This window comes from Coptis chinensis, chromosome 1, assembly GCF_015680905.1.
Source record: "Coptis chinensis isolate HL-2020 chromosome 1, ASM1568090v1, whole genome shotgun sequence".
NCBI lineage: Eukaryota > Viridiplantae > Streptophyta > Magnoliopsida > Ranunculales > Ranunculaceae > Coptis > Coptis chinensis.
Genome location: NC_141456.1, coordinates 61,434,528 through 61,461,589, shown reverse-complemented (window position 1 = coordinate 61,461,589; position 27,062 = coordinate 61,434,528). Strand labels below are relative to the sequence as shown.

The 27,062-nt window shown below is 36.3% G+C and overlaps 3 protein-coding genes, 1 long non-coding RNA gene and 2 pseudogenes across 6 annotated transcripts; 3 read left to right on the top strand and 3 right to left on the bottom strand.

Moving 5' to 3' along the window:
- Positions 1 to 3,687: 3,687 nt before the first annotated feature.
- On the bottom strand, positions 3,688 to 4,414 carry LOC147524841 (uncharacterized). Its single transcript, XR_015197396.1, has 3 exons — positions 4,044 to 4,414; positions 3,838 to 3,962; positions 3,688 to 3,769 (listed from the first exon to the last, which is right to left on the bottom strand). It is a non-coding gene; the product is annotated as an uncharacterized LOC147524841 (long non-coding RNA).
- A 429-nt stretch (positions 4,415 to 4,843) lies between these two features.
- On the top strand, positions 4,844 to 18,379 carry LOC147524838 (pentatricopeptide repeat-containing protein At1g80270, mitochondrial pseudogene; annotated as a pseudogene). Its single transcript, XR_015204148.1, has 9 exons — positions 4,844 to 4,910; positions 5,607 to 6,984; positions 7,094 to 7,130; positions 7,910 to 8,026; positions 12,201 to 12,289; positions 12,399 to 12,540; positions 15,008 to 15,845; positions 18,190 to 18,237; positions 18,328 to 18,379. The product of XR_015204148.1 is annotated as a pentatricopeptide repeat-containing protein At1g80270, mitochondrial pseudogene (transcript).
- LOC147524840 (uncharacterized) lies at positions 9,695 to 10,111 on the bottom strand. Its single transcript, XM_086576698.1, has one exon. The coding sequence runs from the start codon at positions 10,109 to 10,111 to the stop codon at positions 9,695 to 9,697; it is 417 nt and encodes a 138-aa protein (XP_086432824.1).
- Positions 10,386 to 11,261, bottom strand: LOC147524839 (uncharacterized). The gene has a single exon (XM_086576686.1). It carries the CDS (start codon positions 11,259 to 11,261, stop codon positions 10,386 to 10,388), a length of 876 nt encoding a protein of 291 aa, XP_086432812.1.
- Positions 18,380 to 21,027: 2,648 nt separating the features above from the next.
- On the top strand, positions 21,028 to 24,491 carry LOC147524837 (uncharacterized; annotated as a pseudogene). Its single transcript, XR_015220900.1, has 3 exons — positions 21,028 to 22,510; positions 23,013 to 23,123; positions 24,019 to 24,491. The product of XR_015220900.1 is annotated as an uncharacterized LOC147524837 (transcript).
- Positions 24,492 to 25,242: 751 nt separating this feature from the next.
- On the top strand, positions 25,243 to 26,880 carry TSO2 (Ferritin/ribonucleotide reductase-like family protein). The gene has a single exon (XM_086604448.1). It carries the CDS (start codon positions 25,733 to 25,735, stop codon positions 26,726 to 26,728), a length of 996 nt encoding a protein of 331 aa, XP_086460574.1. The 5' UTR covers positions 25,243 to 25,732; the 3' UTR covers positions 26,729 to 26,880.
- Positions 26,881 to 27,062: the final 182 nt, after the last annotated feature.

Genomic DNA, 27,062 nt, shown 5'->3' with positions numbered 1-27,062 from the left:
TTAGAGAATAGTAGAGAGAAAACATACCTTTTATCGGACAATCAATAATAGATAAGAATATGGTCGCTAGATATTGGAGATGAAATAAGTCGGAGGCCACAAAAGTTATAAGATACTACTTAAGGTTATAATAAATTATTTCTCCTTAGTGTCCTTTTTATAGACCATTTTTTTTTTTTTTTTTTTTTCCTGAAGGTTTTCTATTTTGATTTGTAATCTAAATTCTATTTAACGATGTTTCTAACTATTGTCTACAGTGCATTACATAAGCACATGATGTGTAAAGTGAGAAGAAGTAGTTGCTTGTGCATGACATTGTGGTGGGGGCATTGGGTTTTCATCTATAATAGGGAAAGGTCTAGCAAATCGAATTGCCCTTTGCAAACAGATGTCCGATCCAGTGGGACTTGGAGACTCAGAGTGACCGGTTTATTTGATGGAGTCGAAATCGCAAAATGTTGATGCAGTCCCAAAGTGGGACTTGAGACTCTGTAGTGACCGGTTTTATCCGATGCAATCCCAGTGGGGCTTGGAGACTCAGAGTGACCCGGTTTATTTGATGGTGTCAAGAAATCACCAAATCATCGATGGGTCGCCCTCTACAATGGCTTTTACTCTCATATATAGCTCTTGCTCAAGATACTATCTTTCTCAATCCCGTGATCTTATATTCCACATGCCCCGATTGTCTAACTTTATCAATGTAGCCGCCCAAGAATTTGGATATACCTCTCAAATAACTAAAACAAGATAATTTGGATCACCTCTTGCATACGGCATATGTTTAAACATTGATAAACGCAAAATTCAAATGTTTCCACAAACCTGAACAGTAGATCGAGAAATAGCCTCGTACATATTGTATGTTGATTTCTTGGTCTCATCCCTTAGGACAAACAATTTTGAGAAGGGCACTTCAAGTCGATTTTTTCTAACTCAATTCTTTTATGTATTAAAACCACTACAGTAAACTGTTGATTATTGTGAACATGAGGTTCTCGAAGTTCAGGTTAATTCATCTTTCAAAAGAAAACACCGTTGCAATGGTAATTGGTTGATTGATTTGTGTGCTTATACTCTGTGTTTGGGTGTTTGTTTGTGTGATATTAGTTTCTCAGTATGTATACATGTTCATACCGAACTTGTAACCTAATATGTGAAAGGTGTATGTCCGCATGGTTTCTTTTCTTTCATCTCGAGATAATAATTTTCATCTTTGTTTAACAGACCACTTGGCATTGATGATGGAGCTTGTTGGGATGATGCCACGCAAGGTGATCTTACTATCGTTGTCATTTGTGAGTTTTTTGACTCTTTGTATCAACTGGAACTTCCAGTTGATAAGAAGTTTATCTTTTCAGATTGCTTTTGGTGGTCGGTACTCACGCGAGACTTTTTTCAATAGACATGGAGATTTGAGGCACATCCGCAGCTTGCGTTTCGCCCCCTTCATAAGGTGCTTTCGAGAAATATGGATTCAGCGAGCAAGATGCAGTTGATATGGCTGATTTTTAGTCCCGATAGTTTATTTTGTTCCCGAGAAGCGCCAAAACTGCCCGCCATTTCTCCATCCGTGGATCGTCGCAGCCCTCGCATTCTTGAGCCTCTTTGTGCCCGATAGGCAAATTGATGTCATTGACATGATGCAACTCGAGAAAAAGAAGAAAGAGGAGCATGAGAGGGATGCAATGGAGGTCGGTATGGGGAACATTGTTATTGACGGAGCTCAAACAAATAAAATCTCCTTAAACCTTATAGGAACTTTGCAAAGGTTGTCATTTACGGTTTTAGGTAGCTCTGCCACTTTCTCTCATCTACCTTGAGTTTCAAATCGGTGAATACAACTATTCTCGGCAAGGCATGATCACTTTCTCATATAGATTTGATATCCAAATTGCGGCGTGATGAGTTTGACCTTGGGGAACTGAAGTGACGGTTCGAGCCATTTATTTTCTGTAAACGCAGGATGGATTTGTACTCTAGAACATTGTCAAGCGGGATATTGTTCCTTGTCCTTGTAACCTAGCACACATTTTGTGTTTGATGTAACAGTATCATTCTTGGCTTTCATTCTGGAAGAGTCGTACCATAAATTTGGCAACAATTGACTCAAAGATTTTGAATCTATTTTACCTTTTGTCAATTTGCTTTCGCATTCTTATAGGATTTCCTGGGTTACGAGTATCATTCATGGGCAGTCTATTGTGCCATTTTAGGTTTGGATGTTACAATTTTAGGTCGCATTGATTATGGCATCAGTATATCAAGACCAAATTAATACTGTACTAAGCCCAAATTGGCTACTTTGATCTTTGTTATAACTTTTTCTTGCTTTAACTACACTTAATTTATCATTGCATACTTTCCACTTATGCATCTGATTGAAATAACAATAATATATACAGAAGAATAACTTTAGTAAAAAATAAAAAGGTAGAAACATTCTATTGCAATAATGGACTAATGTATGCTAATAATATCCATGTCTGTTGCATTGGCAAGTATAAATTAAAAATATAATTTTGCTAGTAAATTATTAATCTTGTTTGTCTTCACTTGTTTTGCAAACTTTCTTGTTTGGTGGTTGGTCGTCTTCTCCCTCGTTTGAATCTTCAGTGATGGTTGTGACACTTCCATCCAAATGCACTTTTGAACGATGTGAAATCTGTTGAAAAAAATAGTATAAAGATGTTGTATTGTTATATTATGTTACACAAAATAAAGTAAACTTAGATTGCAATGAATTGTTCTAATGACGGATATGGGTTGTACCTTTGGATTTTCTTCTCCGTTGTAGTAGTCGTTGTGAAGTGAAAAGACTTTAGAAATAGTGAGTGAATTATTGTTTCGTTCTTTGTTGAATTTTGTGACTCTTATCTGAAATATAGCCGTATGGCCAATCAACTTCCTAAATTCCTTTTCAAAGAAACTCGCTCCATTCTCCTATAAAGATATATCAACGATCGCTTAACATAATTTTGGATGTTATCTATATTAGTAGGCAATTTGTGTATAAATAATCTACCTTTGAATCCATTCGCGATTAATTCCATCAGCTCTTTTTCATTAAAGTTGATGCCACTTCTTCAAATGCGGTTGCCCTTGCAGATTGGTCGTGTTGTCCTCAATATCAAACTTTAGGATGTACCTTGAAATTTAGTTTACGTTTAGTTGATATACCATGCTTCATATATTGTAAGTGATACTTGATCAAAGAGACTTACTTTTGAATTGGGTCCACGACACCATGCTTTGTGCAATCATATCCTCCCCGTGTTCATATTCAACTTCTTTCCACAATTGGGGTTTGGGCAAGCGTTGTAATACCAACCGCTTTAATTGCATCACTTTTGTTATGGATGCCTTGCATGTAAAGTACTTTTCCTGCAAAGTAATAAGTCATTAAACATTGTATTGTTTTATTTTTTGTAAGTAGTTCATAAGAAGAAGTAACTTACGTCTGAAAAAAGATCATCCGCCCGCAATTTGTTATCTCGGACAAACACCTCCTGTTTTGGGTCATTACTTCTTCGGTAGTTTTCGATGTCTTCATTTGCTCTTCTTGTATTTCAACTTCCATTGGACTGTAAAAGAGTTTTTTTTTTTTATTATTTTTATTTTTATTTTCAGTTTTATTTCTATTAAACTGATTAATTATTACTTTGTGATAGTTCTATTTGACTGTACCTGTTTTTCAGAACGGTAAATTCTGGAATTTCTGAATCCTGGTATATTTTTGTCGCCGATGTTGTAGAAAGAGAATACGTTCCTATCATATAAAGTTAATTTTAGATAATATTTCACTTATAAACGAATAAATGTATTTATATAACGTACCGTTAAAGTAACTAACGGATGTTGAACTTATTATTAATACAGTTGTCCTTGAAGTGTTTTGAACTATCCAATCTTTGACATTGTTTGCATTCTCACCCCAAATAGTTACCGCTATAGAAGAGTTCCTGCAATAATCACGCAACAATTTTTAGTTAGTACAAAGGCTGATTATGTTGTATAATAAGCTGTCAATTTAGAAGACTTACCATTCATCTATTAAATATATTTTCATCATGGTAGTTTTATTTTTATTTTTCTTCAGTTTTTCTATTGGTTGTGTCCACGTTTTGACTATTCCGATGACATCTGTAGACATTGAAATAGAATTGTGTTATGACATAGCAATTAAGTTGAGTACTTATTGTTTTAGTGAATGTAGATGTAGTATTTACCTGTTAGGTGTATGTTGTCTTTTCTTGATGACACTTCAGAAAAATTTGTGAAGTTAAATAGCTGTTTTGGAAACTGTATATCTACTTCTTTGGATGGCTTCAAGATCATTATTCCAATTGAACATAATAATGTAGTCATGATTGACGGGACGGTATGTCACTTTTTCATATATTTTGAATGTAGAAAACTCTTCCATGTAGTAGATTTGCATCTCTTTCAGCTGTGGTTTATATTTGAGCACAAAGGAAATTGGGATTTTTGCATGTATCTGATCTCGCTGTTAGATTTTAAAATTGTCAGATCATAAAATTTCATGTATCTAATATTTGTAATTTCTAAAATACTTGTACTTACATGCTCATCTATCAGCACCATGTCTAAACTTTTGATTTTATCTCATTGAAGTCGGTTGCTTCCCATATTCTACTCACTCGACTTTTTATTCTCAGAACTTCCATTGGTGTCATTGATCTCCTTTATTCTTTTGTATCCTTTTTCAGCCATGTTCCTGTGTAAAAAGTTAGTCTGAGTCAAACACTTGAAAATTAAAATAGTTGTTGTTCTGATGGGATTTAGCTTGACTGGTATTGTTCATTGTGAACTAAAATTTGTAATGTATAAGAAGATTGCAGATGTGATGAATAGTCTAATTGCAGATGGGATGAGTTGTGCTGTAGCAAGTTAAAGAACATAAAAGTAATATATTAATAGGTTTGATGATCATAGAATAGTAGTGAGAACTGAGAAAACATACCTTTGAGCAGTCAATTAATACACCAAGATTATGTTTCAAGTAGGAGGTCACAGGAGTTATAATAAATTGTTTCTCCTTAGTGCCTTTTATATAGACCATTGTGTATTTTTTCTCAGAGAAGGTTTTATATTTTGATTTGTAATCTAAATTCTAAATTTATTAGGATTGTTGTCCGCATAGTTATGTTATTAGAGAGTAGATATCAAATATGATTAGGACTCTTATATAGTTCCTAAAAAATAGGCAAGTGAATAGACTCACTTTGTTTCGAATTACTGGTTTGAACACAGAAATGCACAATACTTCATTATTTGAATGTGTTTCCATTTGATTTTGCAAGGTTTTGCCACTTGTAAATTTTTTCCAATTCTGGAAGCGCAAGAGTTCTGCTCTTTTTTAGCCAGGTATTTTATATTATTTTGTGTCTTTTTTGCTAGGTTCGGTGCATTATAGGGTTTTCTTTCAAGGATTTCAAACACAGAAAGAAGTTCCCTCCAGTCCCACATGGAGCATATAAGGAAAATGGAGCCTGAGACACCCTTTGCACATGGAGCAAGATTTGAAAGGGATGAGTGGTCGGACATTTCTTTGAGGTTCTAAATGATGCCTTGGTTATCTTGAGTATTATTTGTTTCAAATTGCCGTTCGAGCAAATTGGAGAAGAAAATAGCTGACGTCCTAAAGTTGATGGAGCTTCAAAACATCAAATTATTTGTTTTCAGATATAGGCTCTTGATAGATGCCAGAGGCCAGGCCAATGACATTGAAGAGATGGAGAAGTGTGTTGAGACCATGAAGGAAGACGGCTTTGAACCCGATATCCAGACCCAAGGGCTACTTGTTAGACACTACTATGTCACTGGGGGATTCACTAAGAAAGCAGAGGCAATATTGAAGGAGATGGAAGGGGCCAACCTCAAACAGAATTGTTGGGCATGCCGAATTTTACTCCCTCTCTATGCAGACCTCGGTAAGGATGATGAGGTCGGTAGAATTTGGAAGATTTGTGATCCAAATCCTCACGTGGAGGAGTGTCTGGTTGCTATTGAAGCTTGGGGTAAGGTTGGGAAAGTTGAAAAAGCAGAGGCAGTCTTTGATTGAATGACGCAAACATGGAAAAAGCTCTCCTCAAGAAACTACACCACGCTATTGAAGGTTTACGCAAACCATAAGATGCTGACCAAAGGAAAGGATCTCGCTAAGCATATGGCAGAAAGTGGACAACGTCTGGACCCGCTTATGTGGGATGCACTTGTGAAGCTCTATGTGGAGGCCGGGAGGTAGAGTAGGCGGACTCAATCCTTCCTTGAAGTCATCTCGTGAGCAAACCAATTAAAGTCGCCAATGTTTACTTCATACATGTACATTATGGATCAAGATGCAAAGAGGGGTGATGTTCATAATGCTGAGAAAATATTTAATAGATTGAAGCAGGCAGGGTATGTAGGTCATTTGCGGTAGTAAACTGCTCTTCTTGATACTTACGTACATGCGAAGGTTCCAGCTTACGGCTTCAGAGATAGGATGAAGGGAGATAATGTATTTCCAAACAAACCCATGCAAGCAAAGTTGGCAAAAGTTGATGCATTTAGAAAGACGGCAATCTCAGATATTCTCGACTAAGTGAGCCAGGTAGAGAATATGAGTATCCCGCTTTATCTGTAAAGTTGAATTTCCATCTTTTCTGTGGTTCTCAAGCTTGTGTTGGTTTATTGCTACCTGGAGAAGTATCTCAGTAATACTTATTCTTGGACAGGTGGCTTGCAAGAATTGTCCTATTCAGAAGTGCTGCTGGGGTTCTTCTCTTTGGGAAGCTCAATATTTTGGAGCACGACTCGCTCAACTTTCTAACCATGTGGTGATTCCTACCAACGGCAATGATATTTTATCTATCGCTTTTTACGAACAGTGAGCTACTCCTTCATGCCAATGTAGATACGTTCATTATCTGTAGGTCGTCCCGATTTTTGTTGCAATTACATTTATGGAACTGATGTAAGGTTAGTTACCAAGAACACTTTGAGTCTTTGTCTCACTACTGTTCTTTGAAGTGTCCTGTGGTTAGGAAATAAATTTAACATTTTGCATTTATGCTTCCTTCTTTGCCAGACAGGGCTATTGTTACCAGAAGGAGCACCTTGGAAAGGTATACCTGAAGCCCCCTTTTTGTGGAAAATTTTGAAAGTCTTTCATTTTTTGTTTGTGCAAATTTCACATAATTACTGTTGTTCTCTAAAACGGGAATATATTTAGTACTTTCTATATGGGAAGTCGTGTAGGAGCCATCTCTTTATTCTGGCCTCTGTGTTGCATTCTTGCGTAGATACACTCATACACCTAAAAGAGGTATGTAGTGCATTGTGCGCTTGTGGAACTGACCCCCCTCTAAATGGAAATATACTCACAAGATATTTCAGACTTCCAGCTTTGGGTTGCCACTTGTTCAGCTTTTTAAATAAGTTGGTATCTAACATTTATCAGGATTATCACCAAACATGAAAGGTACAATAATTTAGCCCCACATGATCGAGCATGTGAAATGAAAATATTCTCTGCTCTAGTTTTCTTGGTTTAAAAGGTTTGTTAAATGGTCACACTCTGAGTCTGGACAAAAGATTTGGCCCGTTCTTGAAAAAGACTAAAGAAAGAAAAATATCTGAATAGGACTTTAATCCAATTTATGTGACCTAAACAAATATCCAATCCTTAATCTTCAAAACTCTTCTAGATTTTCACAATTATTGGCGTACTTTGTTTGAAAACAAAGTGCAAAGGGCGTCTTCGATTTTTCACATATTTTATGTCATGGTCTTTATCTGTCTGAAAGTGTACAATGTCATAATCATGGCCAGTATTTGCTAAACTTTGTATTTTTGAGTGAACAAATGCACTAATTTAATTTTTTTTTATGGTTAAATGCAACAGAGTGGAAATCCATATCAGCCAAAGAATTAACGCATGATAAAACATCAGACTAAGAGTACATTCGAAATCAGAAGTATAAGTTATCATCTTGACCATGCCCTACAAACACTCAGCAAGGTAAGTGGAGCTTTTCTTATTGTAAATTTTCTATTAAGGTGATTAAATTAGTGATTATGTATTTATTAAGTAGACTTGATTATCAGTAAATTATAGAAGTTATCCAGATAGATCAATGAATGCCAATCTTTAAGTGAAGTGAATGATCTTAATATTTTAACATTAAGTTATATGAATTGAGAGTGCTTTTGACGAAGTGGAAGGCGAATTAAAAGTAAGAAGGTATGTAAAAGACTTTGATAAATTGATAATATTGAATGACCTCTGTTTACATCCTACGATGTTCTTATATACCTTTCCAGTAAAATACCTTTTGGATTATACTTATCATCTATGATTAGTTCCCATCCCCGACCCCTGTACATACACATCAACTAAATAACCCCTGTACATACACATCAACTAAATAAGGAAATGCTTCAAATAGTTGCATGTTGCATCCCCAAGCTATATAAACTTTTTTGCTCCAATGGAGACTGAAGATGGTCCATGGTCAACTGCTTGCAAATGTACTCAGGTAATACATGCTAAAAATAAGGAACTATTTGTTTGTCACTTTGTCTTTTATTATTGGCCTACTGCATCCTAATAAGGAACTATATTACGTCAAAGTTAACAACAGGTCTATTTCTATATCTGCTTTTTCTATTATTAGTCTAGCATATATAATGTAGAAATTCTCCAATCTCTTAAATTGAATTCATATAAAAAATAAAAAATATGCTCATTACAATGTATATAAAATTGTTCTTATTGAAAATGCTCCAATAGGTCTGTATTGTTTTCCTCACCTGCAAATATGAGAAAATTAAACAAAATAATTTTTTATAATTAATAATATTATAAGAATAGTATAATGTAGTTTGAAAAGTACCTTTTCAAATATCTGTATTATGTGAAACCGTATTCGCTTCATCAATAGATCTATTGTTCCCACTGTTTCTTGATGTACCTGTTTGAATCATTGTAGGAATTACAGAGAGTTGATTTTATTTTGAATACTAAATCGTATGTATGTACTTTCTAAAGGTCGCCAGTAAAGTGTATTACCTGTAGGCAAGTTGTTGAAAACTTCCTGAAATACTATGTTCTGTGTGTAGCCATAGGGTTCACCGTCTTTACGCGTTACCAGTATTTTCAGTCCTTCCCGTGAGTTTGTCTTGTGAGGCGAACGCATAAATTGTCCATGGCTAAAAACAGGTTTTGGAAGGTAGAGTCCGACATGTTTCAAGGTCTGGCCTTGGCTTTTGTTAATAGTCATTGCAAAGCAAATTTTAATCGGGAATTGTCGTCGTTTTAAAACGAATGGCCATTTCGTTTGATTGGAAGACGTGACAATACGGTGTATTGAGACTTCTTGTCCTATGTTTCTCCCGGTTAAAATCTCTGCCCTGATAATTCTATCGCCAAATTCTGTCACTATTAGCCTTGTCCCATTGCAAAGACCCAATCCAGGATTGATGTTCCGTAGGAGCATAATCGGAACACCTTTTTTTAACTCGAGGGCATGGTTTGGCATCCCAGACAGTTGCAGTGTGTTAAGGTATTCCGTGGGGAACAAAATGTCTTGGTTTCTTATTTTCCCATTCACTGGGCAAATTGAGTCCGCACTTAGATATTTCTTTGACTCTCCTGGTAGAGTTGAAAGAATGAACACATTCACTTCTTCTACGCAATCATTTGTTGGTGCCAAAATACACCTGTCCTTTTTAGGTATACGTTCATTTGTAGTTTTTCAAGATATCGGGGATAAGTGCTTGTCACAATTTGCTTTATTGGATCATCCCCTTCTGGTATTAGGAACTCATCTGGAATTTTTATCCAATTTGCCTCTTCCCATTCATTGATTGCTATGACCGGCAATTTGCCTTCTCCCACATCTAGAACCCATTGGCTGAACTGTGATATCGACTCGGCCTTTGTTGGATCAAGGTCTTTCTTTTGGAGGCGCATATTTGTTGTCAGCACAAATACCCGACAATAATCCCACAGATAAGATTTGTTTAGTGAAGCAGCCACCACCTGTTCCCTTGTTGATCTCTCAATGACGGGGAGTGTTTGTCTAAAATCCCCTCCTAAGAGCATGGTCTTCCCACCAAACAATTTCTCATTGGAATTCTGAGCGATGTGAATTGCATCGGATCTCTTAATGTCTTATCTCTTCGCTTGAAAATGTTTTATTATTCATTGGTGCTTCGTCCCACACAACCAAATCCGTTTCTTTCATTAGCTTGGCCAAATGTGTTCCTTGGCGATGTCGCAAAGATGAGTTCTCATCGTGTTAATTGGAATTTTGAACCGAGGAATCGCGGTTCTCCCTCCAGCAACAAAAGAGATGCTATTCCGGAAGATGCAACAGCTAAGACAATTTTCCTTGAGATCTCAACCTTGCTAGAATTGTTTTCCAAAGAAATGTTTTTCCGGTTCCTCCACGGCCATTATCTGAAAAATAGCTCCCCGACTTGTTTTCTACCGCCTCGATCGCATCAAAAATGAGTTTCGCTCTGTTTAGGTCCTTGTGAAGTTCAAAGAATTCCTTCTCAAGCGCGACCCTATCGTAGCTCAACTCCTCATGTATCAACCTATTTTCAACGCCTTTGTTTAGTGACATGTCAGGAAATGGGAAGCCCGAGTTCTTGAACTCCTTGAGTGATCTGTTATTCCTGTTCATTATCTTTTCTATCTCGCAGAGAGCATCGTTTTGTAGTTCACCATCAGTGAGCATTAGTTCATTGTTGTTCATCCTTTGTCTTTTGCGGAATAGAATGTCTTCAGATAGTAACTTCCAGTGTCTGGTCCATAACTCTAATGGATTGGTGACTTCACAGAATAGTAGAATTGTGACGAATGTTTCTCTTAGTGAGGGAGGTAATGCCCAGCGTGATGCCTCTACAATTGCATCGTGCCACTCTCCGTCGTCCTGAAGTAATCCTAGCGCCATGCATGCTGATTTGAAGCTTGGATGTACAATGCTGTCTATGGTCTTTACTTCATCGTAGTTTCGTGGTCCCTTTACAATGTTCAAAAGCAAACGTAGATAAAACCTTTCCCCTGCTGTTGGGTGGCAATAGTAAATTCTTCCGATTGTCTTCCCTGATTGTCTCCTTGTCCATGTTTTAAACTTCTTGTTCCATACCCATTTTGTTGGAAAGTCAACATATGTGAGCTGCCTTGCATCTTCGTTCTCCGCGTTAATTCTCATCCATTCAGTGAATTTTGTCTTTTGTACCGCCATCTGCATTGACTACCACAACAGGATTGTCTTTGTCATTGTATATTATGGGCGCTCATTTTCAAGATGAAAAGAAAGGCGTTCTCTATCTTGGGAATCTATATTGAATTGGAAATTAAGTAAATTCTCCAACATGCTTCGGAGCTGAAATGTATCGACAGTCCAAGTATCTTTTTATCTCATCGACTTCGGGAGCGACTTGTTCTCCATTTGATTCTCCATTCTGATTTTTTCTCTTCAATAACAAATGTTCCCCTGTCTCTCCCTTTGTTTATGTACTTGAACAAATACTTCACGGACCTCATTTGGTTCTGATTACTTTCGGCGTTGATGTGAGCTTGGTATTTTACAACCAAGTCAACATTATGAGGAACTACCCAACCGTTATCAACTTTAAACTGTTTTTGGCGCTTTATCTTTATGGCCACCCTTTTGTCATCTCTTCTTCTATACCGCGGCATATCCGTTGATGTCAAATGTGGTTTGGCTGCAAAGTTTCTTCGGATAGAAGCTTTTGCACTTGTTGTTTACCATGCAAGGACATTTCTCATCTAGATGTCCACACGGACCATGTATCATAAATTGTAAAACCGCTTCGTAAGCAATGGGGTCACTTTTATTGGGCAACTCTGGCGATATAATTTTATTAATATCTGCTTTGCGGTCTTCGGTTTGTTTTCAAGGAACAACAAAATATGAGCATGTGGTAGTCCCCTTTTTGAAACTCAATTGTGTAGACAGCTGCAAATTAACAATAAATGAAATGAGGTGTTAGTATTTGCCAAAACACTTGAACTGTAGTAGAGTTACATGAATAGGAATATGAATTCAGATAGTGTACATACATAGAGTGTTATGTTTTGTTAATTTGTACTTTTTTGGTCTTTGCTTATCATTTCTTTATTGTTGCTCAATTTTTTTTTTTTTTTGTGTGGTCTGTAGAGGTGTGATGAAGCTGCTTTGCTATAAACTGGGGGATTTTATGATAATGCACAATTTCTCTTCCTTAGAATATTTCAAACGACGGTATGGTAAGTGTTCCATTGTTATGTAAACTTTAGCTAAATGTTTGAAGCTAAATGCTATATTGTTGTATCTCAATTTGATATTGTCTAAGTATGTTTTCTTGTGTCATCTAAGGTAATGAAACAACTCTATTTACCTCCTGAAATTTCACTTCAAGATGGAAAAGGGGAATTGGATAGGGCAAGAAAGATGCTGGGATACTCTACCTAAGGACCACAAAATAGCGACGACACCATAGCCTTTGTTCAAGTAACTGGTACATCCATTTTCTGCTCTTGATTATTTATATTGCCTAATTATAGAACATTTTTTTGTCTGTGTCGTTCTTGATATCCTTGCAGTCACTATATAGTTTACTGTTAAGTATTCTTTTGATGCTAACAGAATTTATAAATCGATTTTTATGTAGCGAAAAGCAAAACACAAAATCATGTTGTCAGTAGTCCTAAATCAGCTAAAATAGATTTATTAAAACATAAATTTAAAATGATATTACCCTTAAAACTTTTCCAAAGTGTTTTCTTTTGCACAAATCATCCATCAGTTCATCCAATTTGATTTTGAAAGCCCGGGCTACTATTTATTTCTCTATTTTTTAGTCAAGTTTGCCCAGTTTTCTTTGTGAACTCTTCAATCTCTGGCCATTTCTGGTTGCACGTAAAAGTGATGAAGAGGTCGGTGATCCTAAATCTACAAATGGCGAAATGATCTTGATAATTTTGTACCATATATCGTGGTCCTCCCTGTGAATGTTGACGGTAAAACTACCCTCTTTCCCTACTGAGATCTTTGTTGTTGTGTCTCCGCAATAATAACGGCATCTTTTAGGTTTTGGTACAACTCGGATCTTATTTTGTTTTGGTTTGATCTTATATAGGAAAACCTGTCCTCTTCTGTGCATGCGTATAAGTCAACCAAATATTGTTTGAAGAGACGGTCACTTAGAATTATAGTATGGCCTTCATTTTCTCTTTGTTGAATTCTGAATGCATAGAATTCTCGCATGCTGATTCTCTTTCTTTTTGACGTCCTTGTTCCTGGCACTTGATTGCGCTCAATGGCTGCTGAGTATCCGTCTTCCCCGTGTGGAAAGAGCAATGGATATTGCAAAGCCATGAAACTTGGTTGTAGCTGATGTATTCTCTGTAACCCTTGTCCGACTCTGTCCACAATGACATCTCTTCCTCGATTGTGCTCAAATCCGTCATCTACAATTAGGGCAGCTACTTCAGATCCCGTTGGTAGATTATATTGTCTTGCGTCTCTGTTACGCGTTCCGATTAATCTTATACGCACAGGAACAAATTCAGATTCCTTAAATCTATCTCTTGCCATTCTGAAAACTTTTGTCAGATCATTCTCTTTGTCAAGCATTTTGATCAGTCCCTCAATTACTTCTCTATCTAAAGTTTTGCTTTTCTCGGCTTCGCTCAAGGCATTTATTCTGTTATCCACTTCATTTTGTGTGTCATAGATGTACAACTGTGCAAATTTCGGTTTGGTTCCAGGTATTGGTAGCAAAGATCCAATTTTATGGTGATTTTGGCCACCAAGTTTGAAAACGTAAGGTCCACCACCATTATTGATTTTTCTGTCAATTTTGCCACCCATTGATGTAAACGCAAACATCATATTATACACCCTGATATTTTCTCTAAACTTTGCTGATCTAGGTCCCCCATTGTAGTCTAACAACTGTTTTAAAAATCTTGGAGTTTCTTTTAGCAATGCCAATTTAACTTTTCCATCCTGACAACACAGAGAAAATTTTGGATTAAGCGGTCGCTTACTTCTTATGGTTCTTTCTTCGTACCACATTATAGCTCCACAGTGTCTGCACACGCAAGTTGGTCCACCAAAATTCCAAGGTTCAAAAAACTTTCCTGAAAAAAGATATATTAGGTTAGACAAAATGCTTCACTGTAATTAATCAGTGTTATTTGTGAATGTGTTATATGGAAATCTTACTTACTTGTGATAGTATCTTCACTGTTATCTCCATCGTCATTCATTTCTTCGTCTTGTGAACGTACATTTTCCTCATCTGTTACATAATAAGATTAATTATTATGTATATAACGACAGTAAAAAAAAATTATAATAAGTTGATAATTTTATTTACCACCACTTGAAATTTGATCATCGTAGTCTGCGTACTCATTTTCGATGTCCATATCATCAACAATAGTTTCATGTTGATTTGTTTTTGTAGTAGTTTGCAAAGGCGTTGTGAAAGATTGGTATGGGAATTGATTTGCCGGATAATTTCCATAAGTAGTCCAATTCATCCACTGTGTATGTGTCCCACCTGTAGAAAATATAATATATAAACCATGATATATAGAAATTCACCTTTTATATACTTTTTTTCATTATGCATGTTTTTATTTCTCTAATAATAGATTTGAAGCCAAGAACCACACTCATAAGTAAGATACATTTGCATGTCCATTCGACTGAAGACTTCACCCCAATACTTAGAACGGGCGTACTTGCTGATTTGAGTGGGAATGCTAGAGTAGATTATTTTTGCAACTCAAGGAAGAGGCTTATAGTTATGTTATTATTTTATTCGTATGCGGGTTTATGAATCTGGTGATTGTGAAGAATTCTAACCTACTGGGGCCTAGTGCCGAGTAAGCGAAAAGTCATTGTGGGCTAGCGTCACTTGTAGTATAAGTTAGGGAAGCACCATAAATGAGTGACGATCTCCTTTGTTTCAGCTAGCTTATTGCTTACTCATCTGGTATAACGGCTTGTTTCCAGTAATCTGGCCTTATGTAGCCAATCACATGCCATAGAAGGAAGAGTCCTAACAGACTATCAGTTCACTCTGACAGCCTATAGCTGGGCCCTTGCTTACCTAATCAGCATGACTGTGGACTTCGTCTATATTAAGCATGTGGTCATGACGGTTGGACTTAGCCCTCCAGCAGTCCCACTTGACCATCTGCAGGTCATAACAGACCACTCCAGCTTCCCTCAACTGGCCACTACATCCACTGGATGAGCGAACACTGATCATGTATGTGTAACCACTTCTAGTTATTTCAGGAAGTAAACAGGTTCTCCGTAAGGATTGATAAAGAACCAGATTCATCTACCCTGAAAAAGAAGCCTGGCTTCCATGCAAGATTGACCTTTGGAAGTTAATTAAGATGAGCAGAGAGAAAACTCTAATGGCAGCAGAGATGGGAAAAGAGAGACTTATGAAACAAAAATCGGCAGGGGAGTTAAAGCCACCGCCATTGGAGACAAAATGTGGGCCACTGATGAATGCAGAGGAGAACACGGCATATGCTACAGGGTCAGGGACATCACCTCTAATGTCAAAGTGGTGGTTTCAAGGATCTTCACCATTTTTTTCAAGTCCTAGAAGGCAGTTTTCGGGGTCTCCTACCATGTTTCCGTCTACCATATTGTTGTCCAAAAAGAATTATCGGAGTAGTTTTGATTCGAAACTAACAGAAGTGTCAAGGGAACTTGGGAATCATATTTCGAAGCAGGCTGTCTGTTCAGTTTTGAAGCTAGAGGGGGATGAGGCATCCCCTTCATATCCAGGTGCTTGATTATTTAAAGTCCTCCAAGAATACATTAATTATTTACTTTTTTATTACCTTTTTTGTTTTGTTTTCACTCCTAGTTGCGACTACAATGTACAAATCCATATGTAACTGAAAATGCCATGAGTTTGAAGAGATCAACAAATGCTTTGTAGCTATATAGGTTTATATACAGATGATGTCGGTTTGAAAGAAAAAAAAAAAACAAAACAAAGCATTTAGTGTGGGAACGCGTTTTGTTGTACATAGATATTGTAAGAATGAGCCCAAGATCCACTTTTCTTTTCTTTTCTCCGATAGGAGATGGGATTTCTCTGTGGCTCTCGAATAAGGAAATAGCAAGGGCCATCGATGAATGCAGAGGAGAACCACGGCATATGCTCTGAGAGTCGAACATCACCTATAATGTCAAAGGGGTGGTTTCAAGGATCTTCACCATTTTTTTCAAGTCATACCATGTTTCCGTCTACCATATTGTCGTCCGAAAAGAATTATCGGAGTAGTTTTGATTTGAAACTAATAGAAGTGTCAAGGGAACTTGGGAATCATATTTCGAAGCAGGCTGTTTGTTCAGTTTTGAAGCAAGAGGGGGATGGGGCATCGCTGCATATCCAGGTACTTGATTATTTAAAGTCCTCCAAGAATATGTTAATTATTTACTTTTTTTATTACCTTTTTTGTTTTGTTTTCAATCCTAGTTGCGACTACAATGTACAAATCCATATGTAAACTGAAATTAGGAATATTGTTTTATATAGTAAACTTACCAAATGGCTGTGTGACAATATTTTGACATATGGAGTGAGAAGGCGTTGCAAAAGATTGGTTTGGCAACTGAGTATCTGTAGAAAATATATATAGTGACATAAATATGATTCCAATTCATCTATGTATTATCTATATAAATAACATAAAACTTGGTATGTAGAATTTACCAATTTGTTGTGTTACTGTATTTCCTCGCATCATTGTAGAAGAGATTCTTTTGTTTTGTAGACATTGAATTCTCCATCTTCGTGATTCTTTTGAACTTTGCTTACTTGGAGTAGGAGTTGGAGCCGCGTTAGAATTTTTTCGGGCGTTTTAGTCTTGTTGAGATTTCTTTACGGAGTTGTCCATATTGTTTAGTCCAAGAAAATAACTTGATCGTTGTTGGGAATTAGGAGAAGCGAGATATTGGAGATTAACAAATCAACCTCATCAAGGATTTGGAGCGGAAGGAGACGGAGTTTATGATACTTAAGGTTATAATAAATTGTTTCTCCTTAGTGTCCTTTTTATAGACCATTGTTTTTTTTCTTCTCTGAGAAGGTTTTCTATTTTGATTTGTAATCTAAATTCTATTTAACGTATGTTTCTAACTATTGTCTACAGGTGCATTACATAAGCACATGATGTGTAAAGTGAGAAGAAGTAGTTGCTTGTGCATGACATTGTGGTGGGGGCAGTGGGTTTTCATCTATAATAGGGAAAGGTCTAGCAGTCGAATTGCCCTTGCAAAGCAGATTGTCGATGCGATCCAAATGGGACTTGGAGACTCAGAGTGACCGGTTTATTTGATGGAGTCGAAATCGCGAAGAAATGTTGATGCAGTCCAGTGGGACTTGGAGACTCTGTAGTGACCGGTTTATCCGATGCAATCCAGTGGGGCTTGGAGACTCTGTGTGACCGGTTTATTTGATGGTGTCAAGAAATCACCGAAATCATCGATGGGTCGCCCTCTACAATGGCTTTTACTCTCATATATAGCTCTTGCTCAAGATACTATCTTTCAATCCTGTGATCTTATATTCCACATGCCCCGATTGTCTAATTTTATCAATGTAGCCGTCCCAAGAATTTGGATATACCTCTCAAATAACGAAAGCAAGATAATTTGGATCACCTCTTGCATACGGCATATGTTTAAACATTGATAAACGCAAAATTCAAATGTTTCCACAAACCTGAACAGTAGATCGAGAAATAGCCTCGTACATATTGTATGTTGATTTCTTGGTCTCATCCCTTAGGACAAACAACTTTGAGAAGGGCACTTCAAGTCGATTTTTTCTAACTCAATTCTTTTATGTATTAAAACCACTACAGTAAACTGTTGATTATTGTGAACATGAGGTTCTGAGTTCAGTTAATTCATCTTTCAAAAGAAAACACCGGTTGCAATGGTAATTGGTTGATTGACTGTGTGCTTATACTCGTGTTTGGGTGTTTGTTTGTGTGATATTAGTTTACGTATGTATACATGTTCATCTTGAACTTGTAACCGAATATGTGAAAGGTGTATGTCTGCATGGTTTCTTTTCTTTCATCTCGAGATAATAATTTTCATCTTTGTTTAACAGGACCACTTGGCATTGATGATGGAGCTTGTTGGGATGATGCCACGCAAGGTGATCTTACTATCGTTGTCATTTGTGAGTTTTTTTTTGACTCTTGTATCAACTGGAACTTCCAGTTGATAAGAAGTTTATCTTTTTCAGATTGCTTTTGGTGATCGGTACTCACGAGACTTTTTCAATAGACATGGAGATTTGAGGCACATCCGCCGCTTGCGTTCCCCTTCATAAGGTGCTTTCTGAGAAATATGGATTCAGCGAGCAAGATGCAGTTGATATGGCTGATTTTTAGTCCCGATACTTTATTTTGTTCCCGAGAAGCGGCCAACAACTGCCCAATTACTTCTCCATCCGTGGATCGGTCGCCCCTCGCATTCTTGAGCTCTTGTGCCCGATAGGCAAATTGATGTCATTGGATGGATGCAACTCGAGAAAAAAGAAAGAAGAGGAGCATGAGAGGGATGCAATGGAGGTCGGTATGGGGAACATTGTTATTGACGGAGCTCTGAACAAATAAAATCTCCTTAAACCTTAGGACAAACAGCTTTGAGAAGGGCACTTCAAGTCGATTTTTTCTAACTCAATTCCTTTATGGGAGGTCGGGACTCTGTTTCTTTAATTAATTACATGTCTCATTCGGACTTGTATCATTCGGACTTGTATTCTTTAATTAATTACATGTAGGAAGTGTTTCAATTAGTGTGGGAAGTGTTTCAAAAGCTTTGATATTAGAGTGCCACGTGGCATACCAGACTCAAAAGCTTTGATATTAGAGTGCCACCTAGGAAAGAGAAAAATCTAACCTAGAGGTCTCTGCTTTAGTATATAGATAGTAGATATGCAGACTTTTAACTTGACCCGGTTTGAATTGAAAAAAATGGTGATAACTTGAACTTCAAAGTATGATAACTTGAATACAATACATCCTAACCCTTCGAAATGTGAGCCACAGGTAATTTGACTCCCAATCATACAAATAATGGCTTATTTTATTTTAATTGTACGCTGGGGGTATTTAAGTGATTAGAATCCCAAAAAACAAAACAAAAACCCAACCTTTCATGAAACACCCCAAACTCTCTCACAAAAAAAAAATCTTAGTTTACTCTTAGCAACCACAGAAGGATTTCTCCTCGAACCAATAAGCCCGAGTTTTATTCTCTTAAAAGTGTTGTTGTTTACATGAAATAGACATGACTTGATATTAGTACTTTCATTTTTTGTGTTGATTTTGTAGGATATAACAATAAATTGGTGAATGTTTTGTGAATACAATGCATCCTAACCCTTTGTAATGTGAGCCACGGTAATTTTGACTCCTAATCATACAAATAATGGTTTATTTTATTTTAATTGCAAAACAAAGCCCCAACCCTTCATGAAACACCCCAAACTCTCTCACAAAAAAGAATTTTTAGTTTATTCTTAGCAACCACAGAAGGATTTCTCCTCAAACCAATAAGCCCGAGTTTTATTCTCTTAAAAACCTAAAAAAAAAAATTGTGAAGAGAAAAAGCGGAAGGCTTCAATGTTGTTACTATACATTCTATCAACCAAGCAAACCCTTGATTCATATCTGATTAATCAAATAGTTTACCACTGTGGTGCCTTAGTTTGATTAAAGATAGTTGATATTAAATTTTTGGTAGCATATTTCTCTGGTTTTTTTTTGTTATGTTTCTGACTTTCTTTATAACTTTACTCATTATCTATGAAGCCCACATTGATATGCAGTTAGTTTGGTGGCCCACATTATAGTTTGTACTTCGACACTTTTAATTGCTATGCAGATAGTTTGTACTTCAGACGTTGGTTTGTAAACCAACCATAGAGAGTAAACGGCATAGTGAAGGAGGTATGGTCGCATATCGTTTGTGAGAGGGTTCAATGGACGGTCTTGACCACTAAGTTGCCTCTAATATTTTGTTATGCTACCTGCATTCTACTATGTTATGTTCTTCAGTTAATGTTGGGAGGTAGTCATATTATTTGTATGGTAACTAAGTGAGGAGATGCAATTTTGTAATTGGAGTTTTCTCCTTAAACCAACTCATACTTATATTGTGCGTATATTAATTTCAATATTAAATTTAAAAACTTTGAAAATAGTAAGAGATATCTGACATAAACCAACTACTAAAAGTAATAATGTATAGCTCCTACTTCATCCACATTAGTTATTCCATCTTAAGAGTAGGGATCACAAGATAAACTAAAGAGTAGCACTTCTAGACAGAGCTAGACACAAAGAGTAGGTTTTTCCTCAATGTAGAGGCCTTATGATTTCCATGGGTACTCCCAATATCTCGAGTACTAAGTATTGATAGATATTGAGTCTACCAAACGACCTTTTCTAATAGAACACTCAATCAATCCACTTTCATATCAATTTTCATTGACGGGCTGGGTAGAAAGTTACAAGAGAATCCTACTTACTTATATTGTACATTTGTACACCTGAAGGAGAAGCTTCTTAAAGAAAGCTCGCCTCACTGGGTAGCAAACACTAGGGGAAGCAATCAATTGAGTTCTTAACCAGCTCCCTAATTTGCACACCAAATTCTAAAAGAAGAGATAATACCATTTAGCTTATAGGATAAGGAAGGGAAACTATTCAGACTAGAAGACATACTAGGGGAAGCACACCAACTTCTAAAAGTATCATTAATTTTGATCTTAACTTGAGATGTTAAGATTTTGCTTTTTAAGCCTTCTAAAGGTGTCCACGTCGACAAGGGGATTACTTTCCATTAATCGTCATAAAGGTGTCCACGTCGAACAAACCCAACTGGAAAATTCCTTTCCATTAATCGTCATAAAGAAAAAGTAGTACTTGGATGTGGAATGAACCAAAACAAGCCTACTATCACACTTGAATCCCAACAAAGAGCAATAACAGCTTTACATAATTTTACTCATTTGTTAAATAATGCCCAACATGTTATTGATCCTAAGTTTGTTGCTACTTCTGCTGTTAGAGAAGTAGTCAATAAAGGTGAGTTTTTGGATAAAATTAGTGAAGAAGTAAATGTTAAAGTCGATTTTTTATCCGGGGAAGCAGAGGGTAGGCTTTCTTGGGGTTCTTCAGTTTTTACCTGTTTATGATAAAATTGTTTTGACTGTTGATATTAGTGGTGGTTCTACTGAGTTTGTTGTTGGGAAGAAAGGGGTGGTGGTGTTTGCGATTTCGTTGAAATTAGGACATGTTTCATTGACTGAGATGTTTGGGAAGTGTGGGGAAGTTGGGAAAATGAGGGAGTATATTAGATCAGTTGTTTTTCAGTCTGGGTTGGTTGAGAAAATTGGTGAGATTGGCTTTGAGGTTGTGGTTGGATCATCGGGGACGATTAGAGCGATTGAGAAAGCGGTTTGGATGGGCTATGCACAGGATTTAATGACTGGTGTTTTCTCACATAGTGACTTTAGAAGGAATTGGAAGTTTAGTAGGAATAATTTGAATAATGTTGTTGATAATTTGTTTGAGTCGGATCGGAAAGGAGGGGACGATGTGAGGAGAAATGAGTTTTTTAAACGGCGGTCGGAGTGTATTCTTGCTGATGCTGTTTTGTTGTCGGAAATATTCGAGATTTTGAAGATTGATGAAATTGAGGTTTTTGAATTTGCTTTAGGGGAAGGGGTAATTGCGGAAACACTGGCTAGGTGTTGTAGGGATTACGATGTCAATGCTAATGTGAGGTGGAGATCGGTTGTAAGGCTTGCCACGAGGTTGATATAAATTTCAAGGGAATGGTTGCAGTGGAAACTTAGTTACCACATTGTAGGTGTACCAAGGTCATATGATCATTTATGTGTAATGCATCGATCACCGTATTAGTAGGATTAGAAAATATTTGGTAATTGTCAAAATCCTTCAAACAATAAAATATAAATCACTATTTAACGGGTAGAACTCAAAGGTTTAGCGTTGAAACTTAGCTCTCCCGTAGTTAAAGAGCAAGTATCAATTTCTTCTCTTTCCTATAGAAGACAAAGTTTAGTCATACATATTTTTTGCAATTCATCTCAATCCATCACTGGAAGGTATGTACTCACAAATAAGTAATCTCCTCTTATGTGTTTTGTTTTCACCTGAAAGTCCAAACACAATCAAATGTATACTGATTGAGCTATTCTTTATCGAACTCATGATTAAAAATCTATTGTTGCAAGAATTCTTGAAGAAAGTGAAAAGGTCCAGGTATAAAATGTCAAATGTTTTATTACAAATATAATTCGTGCTATCGCCTCTTTTTTGCTGGAAAACAAACAGTTCATTGTGTGAAGGTGTTCAAAAGGGCCTAGAATCACCGACATACTACACTGGCAGGTATGCTCCCACCGTTGAGAAAACAATACTTCATTGCATGTTGTTTGAGTTAAATAATAATTTGTGTAGTTATTTGATGTTTCATTAAGTACATATTCTATGCAAATCCCATGTATTATTATAAGGTATATGATTAATTCGTTGTAGAAACACCTAATTTTCGTAATTTTAGTGTAACCCCCAATGCATACCAAAAAGTCTACAAAGCTTTTGATACTTGGTTAAGTTAAGGATTTTGGATACTTGTAACTTTTATAGACTTTGAGTTCTATTTAATTGTCATTGGGGTTGAATTCTTCACACCAACTTTAATTTCTTTAACTTAAATGTTTAAGTACTTTGCTCTTCGCTTGAAAGTTAACTTTCTAAATATTTTTCTGTGATAATTTTCTTTCACCATTTTCATATGCTATTTTGATCATTTACATTTATTTTAGTTCCAATTTGAAATTGCATACATGTAGATGGCTGTGATTTTGATCCTATGACCTTAAGTATATAGGCTTCTTCAAATTGACAAGGATTTATGAAATTCATGCTTTCACTTAGAGAACTATAAGCAAGGGAAGCAGGCACTAATGGTTGTTTGAAGGTGATTTGCACTAATGTGGAGGTTAGTTCAAACTCAATATAAATATGTTTTGTAGGATGGTAAGTATACTAACATTTTTGTAGGGGTGGATTACCATATAAAGATTTTTGGACAAGCTAAATCTATTTTATTTGTTGAATAAACTTTGATAAAAGGACGCCTCACAATGTATAGAGGAACTAACAGTCATGATATAAATTATACAATGTTGTTAGTACATTTTAGACGCTTAGATAAACTAATGCCTTCTTAGGGAAGGAACTAAATTGTCTCGAGGCGTAAGGGTTATTTAACTGTTCTGGCATTCGTCGGACGGTTAAGTAATTGGATTAAACAATGAGATATCTATATTGTTATGATTTTTAGGTTATGACAATATTTAAGTATATGAAATGTTGAAAATACAGAGGAGATTCTCTGTCGAAATTTTTGTAAGATTATTCATACGCACAATTGACTAATGGATTTTTCAAGGAGAATATTCACCTGTTGCGCCTTTTGATTGTTTTCCTTCCAAATTTGAAATTGGCATTGACAATGACGTTGCTCATCCTATTAAGCTACTTTCCTCAAAGTTCGGATATCTATTGTAGATTTTTTTGTAATAGGATGAACTTTTGTTTTTGAGTCATTGAAACGAGTGAGATTTGTGTGCTTTACAATAACACCATAAATTAGTCGTTAAGTTGTGCTTCAGTAAGTGATTGCTGCATAACTCTATATTTATGTAGTACCGTTTCGTGTGTCTTCACCCTACGTCTATCTTTGTGACTGCTGCTTTTTTTAACCTGACCTCGGGCTTTGCATATCAAACTTCACAAGTAGCATGTCCCGTGTATCCATTGTTGTATTTTCATCCTATTTTTGGACTAATCTGTTTTGTGATATTGACTATGATAATGATGTTTTGTTACAGGTTGATGCAGGAAAAGACGAAGTTTTAGCCAATGGGGCATTGAAGCATGAGGAAAAAGACATCAAAGAGCCAGAAGAGGAAAATGCTTTGGAAGGAGAATTCATAAAACTAGAGAAGGAAGCATTAGATGTGAAGGATTGTCTCCATACAGATGAAGCCACAAGAGATTTGGAAATTAAACCATCTGTTGTACAAGACAACTCGAGCACTTTACTGGCAAGTATAGATTTTTTGGAAGCCCAAGAGAAAACAAAAGAACTCTGGGTTCTTTAAAATTTCTTAGTGGTGTTATTAACAATGTTGCTTATCCTGTTTTCTGTGCTGGTTATATGAAGCGTTTTTTCCCAATTCTCAAAAGTGGTATGCCTCGAACACTCTCAATTACAGGATCGACATTGGTATTATCTTTTTTTTTAAGAAAAGTGATTTGACTATATATATAAAAAGATTATTTGATTTGTCCTGACATGTTATATCATATCATTAAAATGGTCATGTTATATTATGAAATTCAAGCTCATTCTTATAATACATAAATTATCACTCCTAATTGGATATTTATTTAAGTGGATTTTAGGCTTTTGAGTCTTTAGCTATTTGTGTAGCAAGTCCGGCCTAAATGACTAGTTTTCTAAAAAAATATGGAGGTTTTGTGAGTTGTTTGAGGGGTTTTAATGGACCGGATTTTTAACCATGGAGAATAAACTCAAACCTGCTATTCTTATTCTAGTATGTCGGTATTGCACTTCTCGAGCATGTCGACAAATTATCGTCAATTATTGCTGACATATTGAATTACAAAATTAGTGATATGACGATTGCCAATTGGGTCGCCTAACCCCATCAAATGACGGGCTTTATTTGGGCCGAAATTGTTGAGTACTCTCCTTGGGTAAATTGTTGAAATTTTAGACTGCCAACTTGTCGAAACTTAAAAGATTTCAAAATTTTGGGACTAACAATTATTGCAGAGTTGCAGGCTAGTCATTCGGTCATTCCTTCATATTTTTAACAGTGCGCTACTATGCAAATCAAGATCAGAGATGTGATAGAATTGTGGACTATGATGATCAATTATGATATGAATAGCACAATATCATTTTTGGGCCCTTCAATTCTCATGTCAAACTTTCGCATGATCCAAAATGTGAAATCCGTGCATCAGTAATCACTATAAACAGAGTTCAGCCATGCCCAACAGCCCAAGTGGCCGAACTACAAAATGTGAAATCCATCCATCACTATGAGAATGTGGCTGAATGTGCACAACATTTACAAGACCAAGTTCTCACACAAAATACGACATACCAAATTTCCCCAAGGCCCCAATCCATACCACGTGTCTAAAAATATCTTTCCCGCCAGAAATTCTGAATCACCAAAACAGTCCAATTTTGAGGCTTCCCTCGTACGCTTTCATACTTTATTACTAGCCACTCAAAATTTTCAAACCCTAAAACTGATCAAATACCATTTATACCCTTCCAAACCTCCCACACATCTCCTTCAACCCTAAACCCCATTCCGTCATTTCCCTTTAAACCGACACCAAAAGTTTTAAATTCTCTCACAAGCTTCCCAAAATTTTCCAGAAATTCAAAACCACCCGCTCCAAATTCCCCCCAAATTCCCTATAAATCCCTAATCAAAATCCAATCTTTTCACATCCCATCCTCATATCTCAAACCCCTGTTTTTTTCTTCTTCATCAAACAATGCCTTCAATTTCATACGAAGAACCACTCTTAACCCCAAACCCAGAGCGTTTCTGCATGTTCCCAATTGAATATCCACAAATATGGGAAATGTATAAAAAAGCAGAAGCCTCATTTTGGACAGCAGAAGAAGTAGACTTATCACAAGACACCCAACACTGGGAGAATCTATCATCAGATGAGAAACATTTTGTTAAACATGTACTAGCATTTTTTGCTGCATCAGATGGTATAGTATTAGAAAACCTCGGCGTACGTTTCTTAAAAGAAGTACAAGTCTCCGAGGCACGTGCTTTCTATGGCTTTCAAATAGCCATAGAAAATATACATTCTGAAATGTATAGTCTTTTATTGGAATCTTATATTAAAGATTCCAATGAAAAGAATAGATTGTTTCGAGCAATTGATACAATACCATGTGTAGCTAAAAAAGCTGAGTGGGCTTTGAAATGGATTGATGGGGGAGAGAGTTTTGGTGAGAGGTTAATTGCATTTGCATGTGTGGAAGGGATATTTTTTTCGGGTAGTTTTTGCTCAATATTTTGGTTGAAGAAGAGAGGTTTAATGCCTGGTTTAACGTTTTCGAATGAGTTGATTAGTAGAGATGAAGGTTTGCATTGTGATTTTGCATGTTTGTTGTATGGTTTGTTGAATAATAAGTTGAGTGAGGAGAGAGTTAGAGGGATTGTTATGGATGCTGTGGAGATTGAGAGGGAGTTTGTTTGTGATGCGCTTCCGTGTGCGCTTGTTGGGATGAATGGGGATTTGATGAGTCAGTATATTGAGTTTGTGGCTGATAGGTTGATTGGTGCTTTGGGGTATGGGAAGATTTATAATGCTGTGAATCCTTTTGATTGGATGGAGTTGATTTCTTTGCAGGGGAAGACTAATTTCTTTGAGAAGAGGGTTGGAGAGTATCAGAAGGCATCGGTGATGAATAGTTTGAATGCAAATGGTGGTGATAATCACGTGTTCAAGCTTGATGAAGATTTCTGAAGTTTGGGTGATGTTAAACTAGTCCTTTATTTTAGCTTTTTTATATTATATTTATTTTAATGGTGTTTATTAATGTTTAGTTGGTTGTCTAATATGTTTGGTAACTTGGTTATTATGTAATAAAAATACTGGTTTTAACAACATTCAGATCTTATGATTTGTGCACTTACTTAATGTCTGTTTTATTCCATTTATTTTTTTCTTCCTGTACAATGCTTACATTTCTATGTGTGTGTGTTGTCATTTGATAATGTGGCATATCTTGGTGTGGAAAAATTAAATGGGACTGATATGTATTGTGAAAGATGTCATTGTGCTATAAATTTGTACCTGA

Excerpts from the sequence above, each read along its gene's own strand:
- LOC147524840 (XM_086576698.1), bottom strand. The coding sequence starts at position 10,111 with ATGCTCTTAGGAGGGGATTTTAGACAAACACTCCCCGTCATTGAGAGA.
- TSO2 (XM_086604448.1), top strand. The coding sequence starts at position 25,733 with ATGCCTTCAATTTCATACGAAGAACCACTCTTAACCCCAAACCCAGAG.
- LOC147524839 (XM_086576686.1), bottom strand. The coding sequence starts at position 11,261 with ATGGCGGTACAAAAGACAAAATTCACTGAATGGATGAGAATTAACGCG.